Source organism: Solea solea, chromosome 9 (genome assembly GCF_958295425.1).
Source record: "Solea solea chromosome 9, fSolSol10.1, whole genome shotgun sequence".
NCBI classification, from domain to species: Eukaryota; Metazoa; Chordata; class Actinopteri; order Pleuronectiformes; family Soleidae; genus Solea; species Solea solea.
In genome coordinates this window covers 16,546,837-16,568,110 of record NC_081142.1, presented here as the reverse complement: position 1 = coordinate 16,568,110, position 21,274 = coordinate 16,546,837, and the positions used below count along the sequence as shown (strand labels likewise).

Here is a 21,274-nt window from a genome sequence, read left to right as displayed (position 1 = left end):
AATTTTTTTTACTTAACTGCAGCAGAAAGAAAACGTCTATAATCACGTTCTGAAGTGGTCATAAAAAAATAAAAAGATGCTTACCTGAGCAAAAGGCGTTACGATCAGGTCATCGCCGTGTCTGAAACGACACCAGATTAGAGCTGTTGTAAGTTCTGCTCTTGCATGAAACTTATACTGAGTGATTTCTACTGCAGAGGTCACGATAAGAGGAAAAATGTGAACTAACAACAACAAAGAGACATTAGAGAGGAAGAGGAGTACGGGAGGATGGTCATCGTGGGTGAAAAACTCTCGTCTCTGGTTTTGATAGAATCTGCCCATGTGAGGCACTTAGATATGGTAAGACACATTATTAACACTGACTTTGCCGAGCACACCTTTGTTTCAAAGGCTTTTTGTTGGCAGCACTGAGAAGTTGTGTTGACAATCTGGGACCACATGACAGTGGCGATCATTTACAACATTTTAAGGTATTTTATTGTAATAGTAATTGTCTAAATCCATCAAAACTGTACTCCAGGGACGTCGTCTTGCAACTTTATACCATACCAGCATAATCATGTTTGCATGTTACTTAATTACAAAGCTCATATGTATAATTTAACTGTAATTATGTGGCCTCACTTCATGCAAGATTGCACTGAAATAGAGAAATGCACATCTTTCTGTCAGCAATTTGTGCGTTCCTATCCATCTCTGTGCTTACACACACTTGTGTTATGTGAGTTTTGATGTGTTTTTTACTCACAATTCAGAGGCGATGGAGGAGTTCCGTGACATGGACTTGGGTGACAGATCATAGTCACTGTCAGAGCGGTAGAGGAACGACTCTCTGCGCTGGTTATGACCGGGGAAGTTGGTGTGGAGGACCAGACCAGAGCCCGGGGAGGCCTGGGGGTCCAGCGGGCTGCAGCTGGCAGATGGACCATTCTCCACATCAAAACTGAAAACAGATCAAAAAAAAGTAGGAGTCTGAGATTATTTTCTGTCGTTTGCTTCAGTCATGTGAAGTTTAAAACAATAAATCAAGAGAGAAATGAGATGAACTCCAGAAAGGAAAACATCAGATCCTGACTTAATCATAACACAACCTCAAAATTATACAGTAATAACTGGCTTTTCCTGTAATTTCAGCAAAAGCTTTTTGGCCATTAAACCTCCCCCTCTGTGACCTTTGAAAAGAAAAGTTAAATCTGTCAACCCATTCTATTGTGAAAATATTTGTCTACATTATCAGAAACTGTGTGGTTGATTACATTTTAATGACCGAGCATGAGTCAAAGGCAAGTTCTTTTATGTGTACGTCAACATCCTCTGAAGAGGGAAGTCTTTCCACTCTCGCCGCTCTCTCTCTCTCTATTCATCCATCCATCTAACACACACACACACACACACACACACACACACACACACACATGCTTCTAGTTGGCATGACCGGGCAACAAGGGGCAGAGTGACATGTTAGAGTGCACAGTGTTCCTTCATGAGAAGGAGGCAGTGAAGGAATCTCATTAGAGCATCATTAAGGAGGAAGAGGAGGTTATTATGATGGTTATTATTTTAATTTTTTTAATCCTTCCAGACACCACTTTTAAAATAAACAATGAGCACAACATTGGTTTTGTGGATTTTCCAGTTTCCGGTGTGAGTGGTTTCTCTTTGACTGCTTTGTTCTGCTCAACACTGTATTGTAAATAATACATACCAGCAGCATGAACCCTGATGACGCAACAAACCCAAAAACAAAAACTAACATGGATTATTTGATTTAAGTCATATTGTGCCCTCTTTTTTTTGTAAATATACGTCACGCTGCAACCTTTCCACTAAAATTCAGCTCGAATGAATGTGACAAACAAGTAACATAGGCTTTTGCGTTCAAGTATTTGTAGGACACTAGGGAATGATTTGATCTTGATCTGAAATTTCGGGGTAAAATGAATGTCTTGATTTGTTTTTTGTGACTACAAACTAAATTCTAAGAAATTCCATCAGGAAATAAATGCAGTCATACAAATGTACTCCAAGGGAAACAAGTTAATTTTAGATGCTTGTGACTCTGTAGCTGCACGTACTGTAGATGCTGAGAAAAACGACGAGGAGCAATAAAAACACGATCAACAAAACAGTCAGAGAACAAACTGTCAGAGAACAAAACTGCGCCACACCACTTAAAGTTTTGTTCACTGTGTCACAGACAGAAGCAAGAACCAGTGTGATTTTTTTTATTTATTTATTTTTAAAAGACCTTGCTGTCATCACCCAATGGAAATGTGGGAGCTGTAAAAATAATGTTCTGGCTAAAGCATGACCTAAATTCTGACACTGTAAATGTTGTTTGTTGAAGCGTCGGCACTTCAGGGCCTACTCCACTTTCCACTACTACATCGCCTGCATTTATTTTAAAGAAGAATTTGTGTTGAATTCAATTTTAAAGAAAACTGTGAAAGATAATTCCATATATATATATTTTATATGTGTATATTTTCTTGCATAGGAAATGTGTAAAACTTGTTTTACACATGCATTGTCATGCATGCCTGCACTATGCACCATACATTAAATGCTTGACTACTTCTGCCCTCAGGTCAATCCACTGCTTTGTGTGTACGGATCATCACGTGTTGGTGCGGCTCATGCTGGAGTCAGAGCAGGCGAGTCTGGTCAACTCCAAAGCATAAATCTAACAACTGAAATACATTTAAAAATAAAAACTTTTCATTAACTCTGTGGATAAAAATGATACTGTACACTTAGGGAACTGCAATAATTCAATAACAATACAGTCTTTAAATTATGTTAACCCTTTAAAACCTAAGCCATAAAAGGGCCAGCAAATGTCCTGTGAGTAAGTGCTTTTGCCCATTTTTCCAGAATAACTTTCAATATCTGGCAGTTATCCCCATTTTACTACATGTCAAAGTAGTGGTTTATTTATCAGTTGCAGTGGAAAGATAGAAGTATATGATGTGAGTTTTTTTTTTTTTTTTAGATGAACAGCCACTGCTGTTAAATCAACATCAGCTCCCCGCTGACCACGAGCTGTGTCATATCCTCATGTTGGTCTAACACAGTCACGTGAGTCACGTAAGAAGGTAACAACAGGGGTGCAGGTGTCACCACCAGAACCTGGACAACATGGAAAAATAGGTACAGCTGCGTCATAACACACACACACACACACACAAAAACAAAGACGCATGATGGCTAGTGTGTTATGTAAGCAGAGACTGTCAAGTTTGAGAGCCAGACCATCATTTTAGTTTTTCTGAAGTACACATTATGCTCTCAATCGTTTAGCGGTTGTAAATATAAAAGGCAGTTTGATGCCTAACTGTTTTTATAAGTGCGTTTGTGATGAGGTGGTTCAGCACAAAGTTGAACACTAATTTCAATAAATCCAAATGAACTGAAGATGAGTCACGTCGTGTGACATGTTTCCTGTTTTTGATTATAAGGGCATTGTTTTAGAAATCCACACACTGACAGATAACAGAGGTACTGAGGGTAGGCAAAATAAGCTTACACCTACACCTTTTCAGTCTATTTCTTTGTGTGCAGAATGCTGATATTTAATGTATGTAGGAACGTGTGTTTAATATGTGTCAACACATATGTATCTGCGTTTATTTGTGATTACCTGTGACCAAAACTAACTAACTAGCCTGCACGACTGTGCACTGATTTGCATATGAAGTCTCCCTGACTTCTACTAAATTTGATTTGCAAAGTTTCAGTTCAATATTTATTGAAAAACATTGAAAAACAAAATGTATTGCCACATGATACCATGTGAGGGTTATTTGATACCATCAAAATATTAATATTCTAATGCAAGGAATAAATATATATATATATATATATATATATATATATATATATATATATATTGCAGCAGCGATTTGCTTCTTATGTTCTTTTAACTTGTGATTTCAATTTGAAAAGGATTTACTGGTCAACCTTAATGACATCAGACTAAAGATTTACAGATTGAGTGATGATTAATCCGTCAATTACTACAGTAAACTATTACTACTATAGTAGTGCCAGTGATACAATAAAAGTGGTTTCCAAAGTCGACCAGTTGAACACAAGCCAAGGCGACAATAGGATTCGCAGCTCTATTATGTTTTAAACAACCTCTTAACCAAAAAAGTGTCACATTTACGCTGACTCAAACACAAAAATTCAATATTTCAATTAAGCCCAGTTGAATACAGCAGCGAACAAAGGTACGCCATGGAGAAAAGATGGCCATCGTGAGAATACAAGGTTTTCAAAAATGATTCCTCCAACAAGTGATTAAAGGGGACAACTCTTTCACTAACAGCCTTTTTTTGACTGGTGAGATGTGAGCTACAATAACCTACAACGAAAGTTTGAGTTTTCCATTTAGTTTTTGTCTTTGTAATTGTTGTCTCCAATCATTTTGAAAGGCAAAAAATAAGCCCATTTATTTTCTTTTACCCGGATTTGCTTAACAACATAGAAATAGAGATTTACCCTTAAAATAACAACATAAAGTGTTGGTGGTTTAATGGATTAGTGCATTTGTCTGGGAGCCTATTCTCAAATGCTTTCCCTTTGATCCGACATATCTCAACATAATAGTTTTTACAATATACTGCATGTCACAGATACATATACACAAAATGAAAACTTCCAGTCATTGCTCTGTAAAGTAGCAGCAGCAGCTCCTCGTTCAACGCAGCATGAGAGCAACGACTGTTTATCCGAACTACTGAGAGATCAAAACATCCACAGGCTACATACTTTAACGCAATTATGAGCTGCCGAGGTAGCGGAGGGAAAAAATCTGTCAAACTGGCTCGACTTAAAGGAATCCGACACTGTGTGAATGGGGTGGAAAAAGGTCAAAACGTCACCGGGTTGACGCACACATTTGTGTTGAGGGTATTATGACGTGTGTGACACCGACGACCAATGGGGATGTGGACGCAGGGAAAATCCTCGATAATGGACATAGTCTCCAGTCAATTCTAATAATAATGATAAAGGGGTTAGCCAGGCGTGTCGGTGGTGTTACGTTTCACTAAAGCAATCAGGAAGTCCTCACTCTGACCCTGAAATAATTTGCTCTGGTGACATGACATTCCTTTCCCATGATCCGGATGCGTCCTTCTGATGGATTAACATACTGACAGAGCGCTGAATATGCTGCAAGGATGACAGACTTAGCGACAGGGGACCAGAAGTTTGGTCACTGTTTGGTGTTCGGCAAACCACAATTTTCCGTGACAGCGTGAGCCGCCGCTGCTGCTCTTGCCACATTAAAAGAATCGAAGTGAAACATCGATAGCATGCTCCAAACAGAGAGAAATGAAAACACACTGAGAAGCCACTTGAGTTAAAAAAACAAAAACAAATAACAGCTTGTATCTGTACATGTGACACCAATTGCACATCTGTCCATCCTGGGAGAGGGATCCCTCCTCTGTGGCTTTTCCTGAGGTTTCTCCCATATTTTTCCTCCCTCAATGTCAGGGTCTAAGGACACAGAGTGTCACTTGCTGTACAGACTGTAAAGCCTTGGGCCTTTTTGTAGTTTTTGTTTTTTGTTTGTATTTTGTAATTTGCTTCTGTTTTGCACTTGTATGGAATCACTTTTAAACACTTTTTAAGAAGCAAATAAAATATCAATTTAATCATTTAAAGACATTGTATTTTATTGTTTGAAAATACACTTGTACTTTGCGTCGTGGTTTTTTGTTTGCGGGCGGGCCTTAGGAAGCTGCCTGCTGATTGGCTACTGAGTTTTGGAGTGACAGCTCAATGGACTGGAAGTCATCACAGGCTTGGAGTCGCTGTCCGTCTGGAACTTATAATTGTAAGTATCTAATGTTTGTCAGATTATGAAAGTTAGATACTCACAATTATTTTGTCGGATATTGGCGGGGAAAACTTGGGGAAGAAGTTTCAGACGGACAGCGACTCCAAAACAAAAAAAAACAAGGCGCAAAGAACAAATCAGGAAGCACAAAGAACAAGTGTATTTTCAAACAATAAAATGCAATATTTTTGAATGACTAAATCGATATTTTATTTGCTTCTTAAAAAGTGTTAAACTATTGACACAAATCTAATTCCATACCTTTGTTAATTAGGCACATGTCTACATATTTGATATAATTGTGTGTGTATGTATGTGTATAAGCAAATGTCAATAAATAAACAAATATATTTAAATACATTTTAAAAAAAATAATTGACTTGACAACTATATCATATCCAATAGTTCAAATCAATGTTTTTATAAATCCAGAGGCAAGCGATGATCCAAGCAAAATCACAGCTAGCAATTCCACAAAAATTACAAGTTTCATAAAACTAAAAAGGAAGATAGTGAGAATAATAAAAGCAATACAGAGGAAAGACCACACAGATAGCTTGGAACTAAAGGTGTGTGACATGTAGAATCCTTGTTTTTCCTGGGAAATTGCTCAACTTCCTATAGTTCTGAGACAATGGTGTTATTTCAGGTTGACAGTAACCAGTAACTGCGAAGACTGACTCTCATTTACTGGTACGGCAAGTGGGTACAAGTGGGTATCCTGTATGCTGCTGAGCTCTGTGACTGGGAAAACATATCTGATATGATATGAAACTTACAACAAATGCATCTTCAGAAGCTGCCTCTTCCCTTTTCGTCTCAATTGTCAGATCCTTGCTGTTTAGTTTTCAATTGTCTTATGTGTGGATGTTAAAAATGCTGTTATATGATATTTTTACATAAATACTATATTAACAATATGCAAAGCCTGTATGACAAGTGTGTTGCACTATATATATTTTTATTAACCTGCAATTTTACAAGATAAACATAAGAAATGACATGAAATATATTAAGATCTAGTTGTGACATGAGTCTAAGGCCAACTCTCTGTTTTATAGTTCGTGTCACGTCTGGTATGTGTGCACTTACAGTACGTGTTTAGAGTTTAACTCACATAGCACAGCTCAAAGTCTTAAATCAAGTCACAATACTTCATATATTTGACAGGAGATGTCAGAATCTGGAGGTGAATGGTCCGTCTCCTTTAAGGGTAGTGGGTTAAGCTGACAAATGTTTTCTCCAATTTTGAAATGTAAAAAGACTGATTCTAGTGTTGTTTTTCCTATTCCCTTCTTAAGTTCTTAAAAATAATGAAACAGCTTCATCTCTGAGAGAATATTTGGGTACAGCCAAAGTCTGAGGAGTTAAAGTTGATTCAAAATAAATGTTTCAATGGTCTTCTCCCTGAGTTAGGACAAAATATGCGCAGAAAGCAAGTGTGGAGTGTCACAGATGGAGAGAGAAGAAATTCTTATACTCTGAATTAATCTCTTCCTTCCTGTGTGTTATGGTGAAGGGGAAACCAGTGACCATTTGTCTGTCAGGTTGTGCAAACAAAAGTGCCCTGGTAACACCTAGTGTTTGTCCAAATGTTGCCCAGAGTTTAAACACTATTTCTTAGATGCACACTGGAATTTTAATTGTTATTAAAAGAGCAATTCCACATCATGGGCAATCATAGAGACAAACGTTTTCCAAATGTCAGGGACTGAAGAGGGGAGCGAGAGTTTCTGTCAAACCAGTCAGCTCACTGAAATGCCCCAGAAGGACTGATGAACTGAGTGAGTGGTCCCATCAGTACAGGCAAATATAGAAGCTGGATATGACGCTCCAGAGAAAGCAGCACGTTCTCCCTACATACAAATGTTAAAGTGCCAGAGTTGGTCTGGGCACACACATGATGAAGAAGACATTTTATGAAACATGTGAAAATACTGAAATATGTCATCCCTGTAAAAACAAATCTTCTGACAACTTTTCCCCAACACCGAACCCAGTGAAAGGGTGCACAACTGCTCCAATTCAGATGACCCATCCCCCTACCCCTATGACTAGAATAGAGGTCGTATTTTTGAAAAATTGTGCTTCCCAACCTCAGTTTCCCCTGAGTTGAGAAACATCTGCATTCCACCAGTGACATTTGCTCCTGTTAGCGTAACTGTTAGCAAAGATGGCGGCCACTGTTTACATTCTGAGTGTACAACAGAAACCCGGAGACGGGAGACCGAAAACCTGGACACCAGAGCCTTGGTGTCGGACACAGTAAACAACGAGCCGCTGGTGTGTTTTAAGTCCACTTGGAGCCGAAATCTGCGGCTAACGGTAAAGCGGCTAATAGCTGGTGCCGCTAAAAACAGCTAGCGACAACAAACAGGCATTACAAAGGTTTGTCATCTAGTCCGTCCCTGCAAAGCACGCTTATGAAAACATGAACTTCAGCGTGTCATCTGGCCTTGAGTAAGCGGGAAAAAAAACAAAAAAGTCAGAGAATCCAAGTACACGCGTACACTCATTTTATGTCCACGAGTCATTTAGCAATCATGCTCTCATTTACCATCATTACAAGTCTAGTCACCATGTCACAGGAGGAAACACAAAGCAGAACTGGCCGTAGGTGTGATGACAATGGTTATGAGGAAGGGACAACAGCTACAGGCGGCTCGCTTATGACTGTGAGTGTGAGGTGACATAGTGATTACCACTTATGTGAACTGAAACTACAGATATTTTATCTCAGAGGAAAACAAAAGAGGGCAGAGTGAAACGTTTACAACAGACTAGGAAACTTTACAGGACATTGCTTTAAAGAAATAATCATTTTTAAACTATCTATAACTTTCTGTTTAATATAGACATTTATTTTGTAGATAACAAAAGGTGGAAAGTGTTGTAGATTCACTCAAGTAACTGACACAGTTTTGAATATTTCCAGTTCATGCTTTCTTTTAAATCCCCCCCTTTACTCTATTGGACTTTTCCCTGCACCATATCATCTGACAGTTGTAGTTAACTGTTAGGTCTCAGATTAGGATTTTATGTGGCAGGTATTATTGAGGATTACGCTAAGGGTTTCAAACATTTTCGGTATGTGATATGTCTATTTAAGTTTCAAAACAAAGCCACAATTTGAAATGCAACCTTTCCTTTTTGACTGTGCAGTGCTGTATGTGTTATTTGTTATTCCTATCATTATAGTTACTATTTTGATGGCATCTCGTGTGGTCATCCTGAATTTGTTTTTTTAAGCACTCCTCCTTACATTATGTAGGCTACATACAATTTAATTTCATGTTGTTGTTTTTTTTGTACTGTATATTGTATGTCTTGCTGCTGCTACACTGATAATCTCCCAGTTTGAGATTAATAAAGTACATCTATTCTATTACATATTTCACCCAAATCATTCAGCCTTTTTAAGACTCTTGTCAACCTCTCATATCTAAATGATGAAGTGATACAAATAGTAGATAATAATTTAATACTTTTTTTTCTTCACCTATTCATGTCCTGACACAGGAAATCACTGGATTAACCACAACGCCGTTTAATCCAGCTAATCCTCGACAAATCACAAGATTAAACGCCTCTTAAGTGTTGATACAGCTGTATTAGATATTTTAATAATGTAATAGATTATCAGTTATCTTATAATTACCAGTGAACATTCACATTTTCAGAAATTTGAATGCTTGTTCGTACACGTTTTGCATTTTCATGCTTGGCACTATAATCCCAATCCTTACCATCATCATCATTATCATCATCATCATCGCCTTTAGCGACCCTTACACCACCAGCATTATTATCATTCTTATCTACATCTTAAAGTCATTATCTTAACTGACATAATCACCATTATCAACGTCAAACACACAGTGACGGCGGCCGCAGTGGTTTGAGCGGTGAATCTCAACGTTTGGCAAAACACCCACCAATCAAAAGCCACAACCACATAATCAAAACAGACCAAAGAGTCGCTGCCACAGTCCTATGTGTTTCCATCTCCATAACACCATGTTACATTATAGGTAAATTGCACTGCAAATAAATTACTAGTGAGCCACAGACACTGTGACGCACTCCAACCATGGGCATGCAAGAACACAACGCTGTTTTTCTAAGTCCTGGAAAGAAAAAATGGGTCAGCAAATTGAAGAGAAACCTGGTTTTGAAACACTGACGGACTTTTAACATGTAACAAAATAGAAGACGAGGCTGAAACAGCAGCCCAGCGTTAGTTTGCTTCATTTTTGTCATACTTTTTGTTGGATTGGAGCAGATGTGGGCAACATTTGAGCAATTCCAGTCGTGCTGTGCAAATTGCTGCTCTTTTCGATGCTGAAAGGCTCCACATAATAGTCTGACAGTAGCGTGAAGAAGCTGCGAGTCACGTGGGATTAATTTATGTTCAACAAAGTCTCGACTCGTGTTTTCACAGTTACGGAATACCCTTATTTTGACATACAAAATAACACGGATATGTATAAATACCACTATCCCATCTAAGGAAGTTTACAGTCTTAGAAATTTGATGTGACGGCAAAGAAAAATATACGGAATTAGCTTTGTTATTATTATGCCACTGGAATCCAGGTCACTGTCTGAATATTTGGTTAAGCACATCTCTCTGGGAGATTATCTGTTCTATCAAAACTAGTTAGAAACCATTCTTGCATGGGACACACACAGATTATCGGTTCATTCACACACATACCACAAACCATCAATGGTGCAGCACACCAGTATGTACATGCACACACCAGGGTAAGGAAGAGGTCATGGAGTAATTACCCCCGCCAGCACTCTTGTTAGTCTCATCCACCTGTCTAATGATTCAGACACGCCACACAGTACAGTGCTCCATCTGTGTGTTTACATCTGCTTTCTTCACTCCAGCCCAGTACTTTCCACAGGAAACCCTCAGTCACAGAGGCTGAAGCCAACCTCTACCCGAGGTGGACGCCTGGCGACTCTTGACCTTTTAATGTCTCCAGACGTCCACGATTACGACTTATTCTGCATCCCCCCGGTGTATTTTATAATTACAGAAATAAAAATTCAGCATAAAGCATGATGAGAAAACTACTAATACATACATCATTATCATCATCACCTCCTTTCTCTTGGGGTAAGTTTGCGTATACTACATCTATTATCCTCTTTCTTTTGTGTCTATTGATTCTCCTTATTCTATTTATTTATTGTGTTTCTTCGGGCCTTGAGTTCCAAACTTCACTCATTCATGTCTGCATGTTGGAATCCTTTTTTACAAATCATCACATAAGAGAATATTTACTGTCAGATTATGTAAGTGTAATACACTTTAAGTAGGAAAAACATGCATTACTGTATTGTTGATTCACTGATAAATAAAATCGAATTATCCTGTACAATATTTGGGGTAAATCTTTAGAAAAGAACACCAGTAATTGGGTTAATTCAAGTACATTTCTGCATATGTGTCCTTTGAGCTACTTTTCTAATGAATTGTGATCATTTAATTAAATATACGTGCTGTAAATAGAGTCAGTCATGTGAACCTACAAAGAAAAATACAGCTACCAAGGGTCAGGGTCCCCGGGAGTCTGCTAGTTTAGCTGGCTACAGTCCAGCCTCCAGACCTGACAGCATATTTATCGGTTTAAATCTCTGACGTTACCAGTCGTGTCCAGTCGGCAAAGTAGTTTTTCCCACCTCTGAAAGATGGGTTTTAATGCGTGTGTTAAAAAGCTCATGTTATTATTAATGGGTCACGCTATAAGCATTGGTTTGGGGATGATTCAGTTGTGTTGTGGGTAGGGACATAATAAAATCATGTTTCACTTAATAAGATTTCTCCAGTAATTAACAAGAAAGTGGCAAAGATTGCTTTCTTGTTAATCATTGTAAAACTTATGGTGCGGAGTGTGTGTTTGCTCTGCTGAATCTATGATTTGCTACGTAGAAAATAATTAAACCTGGTGTCTTTGGTGGTTAAAAACGAAATGTGTTCTGTTCAGACGTGAAACCCTGCTTGGCAACACAGTCAAATTTACCAACATGAAGAGTAGCTAAAGGCTGGGATGATTCCAGACTGTTCAATGTCATGTTCTTTTTAAGACATATCCTACGGCTTGTGTGGCTATCATTGGAGCCACAGAGTCTCTTAACTATATTCACCCTGTGATGAAAATTACACGTGATAATGTTCAAATTCATGATACCTTCAGACCACTAAAGACTCTACTTGACGTATTTGTCATGCAAAATAATAAACCCAATCTCTCTCTACACAAACTGCTGCACTCATTTTGTCACTGCATGTACAGTAGCTTCATTTCAGCATGGAATTACTATAATGCACATGAGAAGTGCTTCATGTATTGAAAGAAGGAAGCATACTATAGACTCAGAAACAATGTGTTCATCAGTAAAGTCAGTAAATATGTGTGTGTGTGTGTAGTTATCCGAGGGTCCAAACCTGTGAGCATGGCGGTGGTTGGCAGCATGGAGCCTCCTGATGACTTCCTCACTGAAGTCGAAATGAACCCTTCCTCTGGCACAAGGTGAACGCCGGTACATCGCCCCGGTACAAACATGCACTCATGCACACACTACCCAACACACACACACACACACACACACACACACGCCGTCGCATGTGCTACCACAAAAACAAACGCCTCGAGTAGAACACACCCTGAGTGTTAGTACCGAAAGTGCAGCATTTCACACACTCACACACACTGACCATAATGTGAATGCATGACACACCATCATATCAAGTCAACAGCATTCGTGATAAGTGCATCAGACACACTTTTTTGCACACGCAAAACCGCTTTAAAAGATGTTTTACTATTATTATATTTTAAAAAAGCACCATCAAACACACACACACATACACTCAAGTCACTCAGATGTCACAGTCATACATTTACATGATTGTTACCTAAACGCTCTGTTTAAAAGTTATTCAGCAGATTATCCATCAGACTTCTCTCTCTCTCTCCAAAAGCAGCAGACATGTATCCAAACACACTTGATATCAAATCACAAACAACTATAACAACAACACGCGTCCATGCGTCACATCAAGAACTCCTCAAACCCTTGTTCACTCCCTCTCTCTCTCTCTACTCAGTTGCTCTCTCACTGTCAGTGGTTTCTATTCAGGTTCGTGTCTTCGTCACAGGCTATACTTCCTCCCATTGGTGTGAGTATGTGTGTGTGTGTGTGTGTGTGTGTGTGTGTGTGTGTGCGCGCCCTGTTCCCTTCCCTCCACAGCCCAGCAGAGTATAGGGAGGAACACGAAAGCTCTGGAATGGAGTCACTGGAGTGGAGTAATAAGTCATTCATCACTTACAACCAGTGTTTAGTCACCTTTAATTACCACAGTTTCTGTGGAAAAGACAAAAAAACGTGGATACAAAAACAAAATATTCTGGTACAGAGACACTTTGGAGACACTTTTCCATTTTTGTTTTGCTTTGAGTTTGAAAACTTCCATAACAGCAGATGACCAAGATAGAATCTGTACTTAAAACTAATATGAGTGTTCAATCTCTAATATTTGTAGTGGACAATAGAGATTTGATTGTGAACTAATTATTGAACTTTTTAATTGTCAAATGTTATCTTAAAAATTGTTAACAAATCACTATGATTGAGGCTTCAATTCAGGATAATTTTACACTTGATTTATGGATTTATATGAAAAAAACACTGGATTTATATCTTTTATCTCATGATTTTAATGACTATGTTAATTTTACTGTTGATTTTAATGTAATTTCATGTCTAGCCTTTATTTTGATTAATGTAATTTTAACGTCTTGCTTTTATTGTGTTTATCTGTGTATTTCTATGCCCTTGTACAGCACTTTTTGTTGCCCTGTGTATAAACAGTGCTATACAAATAAACGTGCCTTGCCTTGCCGTATACAAAGTATACCAATAATTACTAAATACTACTAACAATACATTAATTCAGACATTGTGGCAAGTATAGTGTATGATTAACATATGATCATAACTTTAATTGCCAATAAAAGATTGCACATGGTGAATAAATCCTACTTTATTATACAAAATATGCAATTAAAAAGTACTATTGAGTACAACTGCTTCAAAGTATCAAGTAAAGGTTTCTGAAATGAACTTTGACCCTTTTGCTTCGGATCAAAACTGAACTTGGGCAAGGAAAACACACGAGTATGGATTCACTGGAAAGCAAGACTAGCACCTTAACCGTTGGTGAATGAGTCAGTAGGAGGAAAAGGTGCCATCTGGCACCATCACAGGATGCCACCGTGCCAGATGACTGTGTGCAGCACAATCTGTGCGATACATCTGATTCCAAGCGCTCATATCACAACAACTGAGGTGACAGTCATTTTGTAATAAATGAGAGCACAAACGTATACAACTAGAGTAAGTGCAAACAGCGTCAATACACTTCATCTTTATCAAATTACCATCACATTTGTAATATAACATGAGGACATAAACCCTTCACTGTATTATGTATCATGGCTTCGCTGTTGGATATAATTCAGGCATTAAATGACAAATCTGACAAAAACGACAGTTTTTTTTTTTTTTTTCAAAATAAGGAACGTGTCAACGTAATTTAACTTGCTCTAAACCATTTAAAAACAAGCATTTTTTCTTTAGTTTATTCTTTAACTGAGGGAAAAAAAAATCAGAAGAATCTCCTTTGATTCTTCATTCCTTCTCTATGTCAACTTGTTTAATTTACTGACCAACATGCTGACCTAATGACCTCACCACTAAATGTAGTCAAAGGCCAAGGAAGCACCTATTAACATGTATTTATTTATTATTATTTATTTATTTACATACATAATACTTAGCTTTAATTTTGTGCATTTGTAAGAAAAAAACCAAAAAAAAAAACAAATGATTAGCATCATGGACATTTAATTGCAATAACATATAATTTCTTTGAATGTTTTGAGGCTACAATTTCCATAATGTACACTATTGAAGCAGTTAAGCAACACAGCATTTCGATAAGTCTCCAGAAAGTAATGTCATTTGACTAAGGGATGTTTGTGGAAAAAGGAGCATACTGGAAGTGTTTTTTTCTCAGGATTTCCTGCAGCCGTTGTGAGACTCTGCAGAAAAACAGTGACAATGGAGGGAGATTCTATGTAACGCGGTCAGGACGAGACAAGTGAGCTCTGTCGTCACTGACTTGGACACGATTCAGTGAGACGACACGTTACACCGACACATGAAAGACACACGAGAGGAGGAGGAGGAGGAGGAGGAGGAGGATCACTGAAGTGAATCACTACTACTGTGCTTGCACTCTGCGGCTCAGCCCACTACATCACAATAGACACAAAGATGAGAAATGGGAGACGCGGAAGACGCGGTAGCCACAGGGACGTATGTGTCCTTCACAACAGTGACAATGGCCTGCCCTTCTTTATGACCTGAGGGTGAACCGCACAACAACAACATGCAGCTCCTCCCTGAGCTACAGTAACACGATATTCATCAGTGTTTCTATGTGGTAACTACTGAACATAATAGTTCATTATTCATGAATATCATGAAGGGAAAAAGGGAGAATCAAATCTTGTGGTGACGGACATTTTGTAGTCAAATCATGCTTAGGTAAATAAGAAGAAGTATCATGTTCACACTGTACATCATGCTGATGCAACAGAAAATGAGGTCAACGGGAGCAGCTGCGTAAACAGTGAACAACGCTGTAAACTGGAGGATGAAAAGAAAACAAGGGTTGTGTTTATAAGGTCAGGCCCCCGTGTGTTTCATGTGTTCATCAGATGTAACATAAACACTATGTGAAGACAGACCGGCAGTGCAGTGAAACCCTGCCAGCCCTCGCGACGTGACGAAAAACAGCACCAGCTCTAACTGCTGTGCCGTGTTAAAAGAAGTCTTTGTTGTTTGAAAAAAACCTGTTGATGAAACCCAACCACCACCGCAGCCACCCACTGAAACTATTCACTTGTGGGCAGGGCACCTGTGCAAAGACTTAAGACAAACTACGGTGCTGTAGGAGCACTCTGCAAACACCAGAGGGCACAACTGCACCACACACAAAAATAACAAGTGCGTTCAAGCTCACATCCACAGGGTGGCAGCATGCAACTGACAGTGGACATGAAGCTCACAGGACATGGCATGAAAGATAAGCAGTCAGATGTGGTATTAACACAGTTCCTTCAAACGTTAATTCATTCACCATGGTACACCACTTATAAATTAAAAAGAACAAACATAATTTGAAGTTAAGGGGATGTGGGTTTAAGTCATTTCATAATTGCAAACTCTTAATTACAGTAATCTCTTATGTGTGGGATGGAAAAAAAAAATGAAAACAAACCAAAAAAAAACAAAAACATACACACCAGGATAATACAAAAACATTCTGTGAATATATAGCTCGCGCAGGGTGTCACAAAGAAACCGAAACCGTAATTACACATCGATCTGACTTGCGCTTGATGGCTTAAGTGTAGCCTGTCAAACAGTCAGTGGCACACTGCAGCTCTTGTCTTATAGCATGTCTTTTTGATTTGAATCATTTCATTTAAAGAAACTGGGGTGGGGGGTGTCTCAGTGAGCCGAATACAAAGACGGCAAATAGAATTTCAGATGTGGTTGACAGAACTCGACAGGCACATCACCTTTGACATGTAAGCGGTCTCTCAAATACACACACAATCACGTTAAATCAGGATCAAACGCGAGGCATAATCCTGAAAGCCTTTAAAAAAAACAACTGCGAGAATAACAGGACAGACTTCAGAGGGGCAGACAGATAAAAGGAGTTCATCTCGTTGGTGGGAGATAAATGGAGGGAAGGATGTGAAAGAACTACAAGATAACAATAGAAAGAAGACAAATCAAAACTCATCCTGTGAGAGTTCTTGCTGACACAAATTCGACAAATTCACTGCGGTTAGTTAATAAAATATGCTCTCTATCTGAACGTGGTACATCAATACAAATGGGGAAACTCCGGACTATGTGCCGGGAGTCCACAGTGGAGTCAAGTGAAGCAAACAACAAAAAAAAATGAATTACACCAGCCTAATCTTCTGTGTGATTTTGATTAGTCTCCCGACCTCGCAGCACTTCGCTGCTCTGACCTCTGACCCCGAAGGAAGGCTTCAATGCCCCACAGAAACCGAGTCAAGAGACAGACAGTTCACTTGCTCAGCTGGCTATAGTTTCTGAAGCTACTCATTCCTTCTCTCACTACAATTCCCCCTCAATGCATTATGTGAATATTTTTAGACCTCTGTGAAAGATCTAACTTTGGGCAGTTTTCCTCCTTTGTTCATTTCAGCTGAAAAGACATTACATTTCCTTTGTTTAGATTCTCCTGTTCAGATTAGAGCCGAAGCGATTGCTAAATGAATCGTTAACTGTTTTGATCATCGATTAATCGGTTTGAAGCTTTTTTCATTATTGAAACAAAATTTCTTGACTGTTTCAGCTTCTTAAATGTGAATATTTCCCAGTTTCTTTGCTCCATATAACTCGTTAAATCATTAAAACAGAATCATTTCGGTTTGTGGACAAAAACAAGACATTTGAGAACATCATCACTTCCAGGTTTGACAAACACCGATCGACATTTTTCAACATTTTTTATGGACCAAACGATTACGCGATGAATCGCTAGTTGCAGCTCTAGTTCAGATTAAACTGGAATATAGTCAATGACAATGCTCACACTGCTGCTCTCCAGGTTTCATGTAAGCATCAGGGATGCTATGATATTCTATCTCTCCGTATAAGTAGCGCTTGGGTGCTTTGGAATGTAAACACCGTTTTGTTTTGCCACTCAAACTGAGAGCCACTAATCTGGTGGATTTGCATAAAAGGCAATTGATACAACAAGATTAGTAAACAAAGAGTAATTGGTTGGTTGCTATGGATGGCGACCACCCTTGTAAAGTGGCCAGGGCATCCCATTGTTCAAACACACGCTTGTATAACATTCCACACAAAGGACCAGTGTGTAAAATGTAGGTGAAATCATATTTATTTGGCAGAAATGACAATTTTTTTGTAATGATTCATTCCCTCATTTGTTTCCCTCTACACTGCTGATTTGAATACTTCTCAGAGTTATAATAAATCTTGAGGTAATTTAATTAGTCAACAGTTTAACAGCAAAAATGAGTGTCGTTGCACGAGTGAAGTACTGAGAGCAGCAGGTTAGGGTTTGTCATGTCTATAAAATGGCTTTGTTGTTTTAGAGTCATTAAACTCACAGCTTGTATAGTCTGGATTTGATTAAAGTCGTGTTAAACAATCAAAGCTTTGGTGATTATTGAGATGGCAGTGAAACCTCATATTGGTGAGTGAAGAGAGAGGGAAAAATATCATCCGAGACCAAAAAAAACAAAAAAAACAAAAAACAACCTCACTGCTCATGCATTCATTCTACTCGAAGAGAATGGAAACTAAATTGAAATTGGAAGATGGCGCGGCAAAACAAATGCTCATCTACAAGCGGCTACACATTATGGGAGAGTGTAAAATCAGCAGGTGTCTGTCTTGCTGGTTCTGACACAGCATAGCCTTATCGACCCCCCCCCCCCCCACCACCACCACCACCACCCCACCATTCTTAAATTTAATTCTCTCTGAAAAACAGGCCAATGCCAGTTCCCCTGTGATTAACCTAATCCCATGTCACAGAGTTGGTCTCCGCCCGGTGCCAACATCATACCGTATTTGACCTCAGCAGCACGCACACTGTGATAACCACAGGCCATACTCAGAGAATCAAATGCTGCCAAAGGATCCACAGTTTAACACGCTGCAGCTTGACTACAAGAACCTGAACAATGCGCAATCATAGTGAACTGAATAAATACAATATTATACAAGGCTTGATTATATGAGTCATTTGTTTCAAGTACCTCCACTGAAGCACCTTGATGATCTTGGATGCTTGCAACCCATGTGTCCACAAGTCCACGTGTAAATAATCTCATGTACATGTTGTATGTTGTACAAGATGTTAGGTGTTAGAGGGACTGACACTGGGAATCAAGTTCAAAGTTAAAGTTTTCATTTACTGTTTTTATCTGGTGCACGCCTCTGTACTGGTCAGGCTAGAGGATCTGTAGGAGTGTGATCCATAAAGTGGTTCAAAAACACTGATTCACTTTAGGTTCATAGGTCAAGGAGAATGGGAACATATGAGAGGCTCCGCTTTTGAATCACCACATGAAACTAAACTTGGGTTGTAGGCATGATGATTAATCGGAACATGAGTACGTCTCAGTGATTTGCTGCACACCGAATGATCAAAAACACGACACAGTTTACAGGACGAGCCTTTTCAAAATCCTATAAAATGACTGAAAACATCCTTCTCTTGTAATCGATATCGCATTACACTCGAGAAGCAGAAACCATCTCTGCACAGATTATCACTCCTTAAACGTCTCATAAATATCCCCGTCACGCAATGTAAACACGAGTGTGCAGAGACGTTGGCGCGAGGAAGTACAGATATGCACATTTGTGAGCTGACATGGCTGGAAGTGAATATGACGACAGGGAAATGGGAGGCGGAGTATTTCCAGCTGCGGTCGACGCCAGAGTAAACCACGGAGCTGACACTACAAAAGGAAAGAGGAGTTTAATGAGAATGACATGCTGTGTCCCAACAGCAATTATATTCATATGCAAAACCGCACACTCGCACAGACATCAGCGCAGGTTGAATAGTCTGAATGGACAACCCTGTCTCCTAGAAATCACATCCATATACAACACAATTTATACCTTTGAAGGAAAACACAATGCTGCCCTGATTACAATCTCTACACGGGTAATTTGGGAACATTACCAATACAAATGCATCTGGTCATTTGCAAAAATGTCCGTGCTGAATACATCAGTCAAATGACTGTGTGTTTCAGGCACTTAAATCAGGTGAGTACAAGACTAGTGTAGTCCGCTTTAATAGAGAGTCTACAGTGACTAAACTGAAGGACCACATTAATCTCATTCACACATCCACAAACCATATGGATGGCATATAAATAATGAATATGGCACTTTGTTCAAGCAGAACAAATCTTACCTCTGAACATAATTCAGGCAGCAATTAAGTTTGTTGCCACACAACACAATTAGGGGGAAATAATTTAATAATATGTAAATATAATTACTAGGAGCCAGAGTTGCAACAGTTGTATTGATGTTGAGGCTGATCTGACTCTGACTGACGCGCACACACACACACACACACACACACACACACTGTGAGAAGCATCAGTAACAAAACTGGGTCGCAACTTTTTCACACAGGAGTGACAACGGTAACAGAGCGGGTTGACGGGACCTTGCAGAGCGGACAAAATTGTTGTCATTCTCTTTGTCTCTGTTGGGCAAAATGTATCCCATTTGTTTATTGGTCTCTGCAAGTCACATGTCAGTAACTTACTTGTTTTGATTCATCAATGAGGGAAAGTGTTAGGACCGGTTATGACAATCTGTTTAAGACGTCGCCAACAGACAGATGTTGCATCCCAGTGTCATCCATCTTCGCCATCGGTAAGGCATGTCGGCCATTTTCAGCAAACAAGATGAGACAGAAACTGGGTTTCGGCCAATCAAAAAACAATCCTCAGTGTGTTGTTCAGAAGAGAGCAGAAAATCAGCGGCACTGCCAAATCCATCCCGCGTCCAGACGAGAACACAACAATCAGATCAAAAAATGTCCCATATGTGCAAATGCTCATAAGCCACAGTGATGATCGCGGCATCTGTTCCACGACAGTTTTCTGTGCCAGAGCCATGAAGCACATCTCTGTCTGTCGCTGTTCTGCGGACATTGATGCTGTTCCTCTCTCTAGTCGCTGTCTCAGTTCAGGTCTGCTGGACCATACAGGTCACATTTCATCCCCCAGCCGCAAGTAACCAAAGTATATATACTGTACTGTATGTACATGCCGGGTCACCATAACAACTCATAAACTATTTGGCTATGTTGACAACAAGAATAACATTCATTATTATAATTATTATTACTCCGGCTTAGGTTTTTTGATTAAAAAATATTTGTGATTGAGCTCTAAATTGAAGAAAATACTTAACCTCACAAACTTTAATTGACTCAAATCTTCTTTTAGTCAGGAATGAGTGTAATTATCGGTCAAACATCCAAACTAGTTTCAAACTATGTTTATCACACAGGACTCATGAGGTTAAGGTCTGAAAAGTGCACGCAGTCCAACAACAAATCCAAACTTTATACAAGTACCAACTACTGCACAACTGATTTTTTTCAGTTCTACAATGCCATTTAGAGTTACAGCTCGTCTTTCTTTGTCACCGTTTATGTGTTACGACATTTGTGCGCTCTCATCCTGGTCGTTAAAGGAACTCCAAGTAAGGTTTAGG

At 39.1% G+C, this 21,274-nt stretch overlaps 1 protein-coding gene across 4 annotated transcripts in view; it reads right to left on the bottom strand.

Annotated features, from left to right (window-relative positions):
- pde4ba (phosphodiesterase 4B, cAMP-specific a) overlaps window positions 1–21,274 on the bottom strand; it is a 144,382-nt gene that overhangs the window by 50,360 nt on the left and 72,748 nt on the right. For 3 of the 4 annotated variants that reach the window (XM_058638225.1, XM_058638226.1, XM_058638227.1), the window contains 2 exons: window positions 752–946; window positions 85–121 (listed from right to left, as the gene is read on the bottom strand). In XM_058638225.1, coding sequence (XP_058494208.1) covers window positions 85–121; window positions 752–946 — 232 coding nt within the window. Of the gene's footprint in view, window positions 1–84; window positions 122–751; window positions 947–12,317; window positions 12,963–21,274 lie in introns of those variants that run through there. The other variant, XM_058638228.1, reaches the window with a different exon arrangement.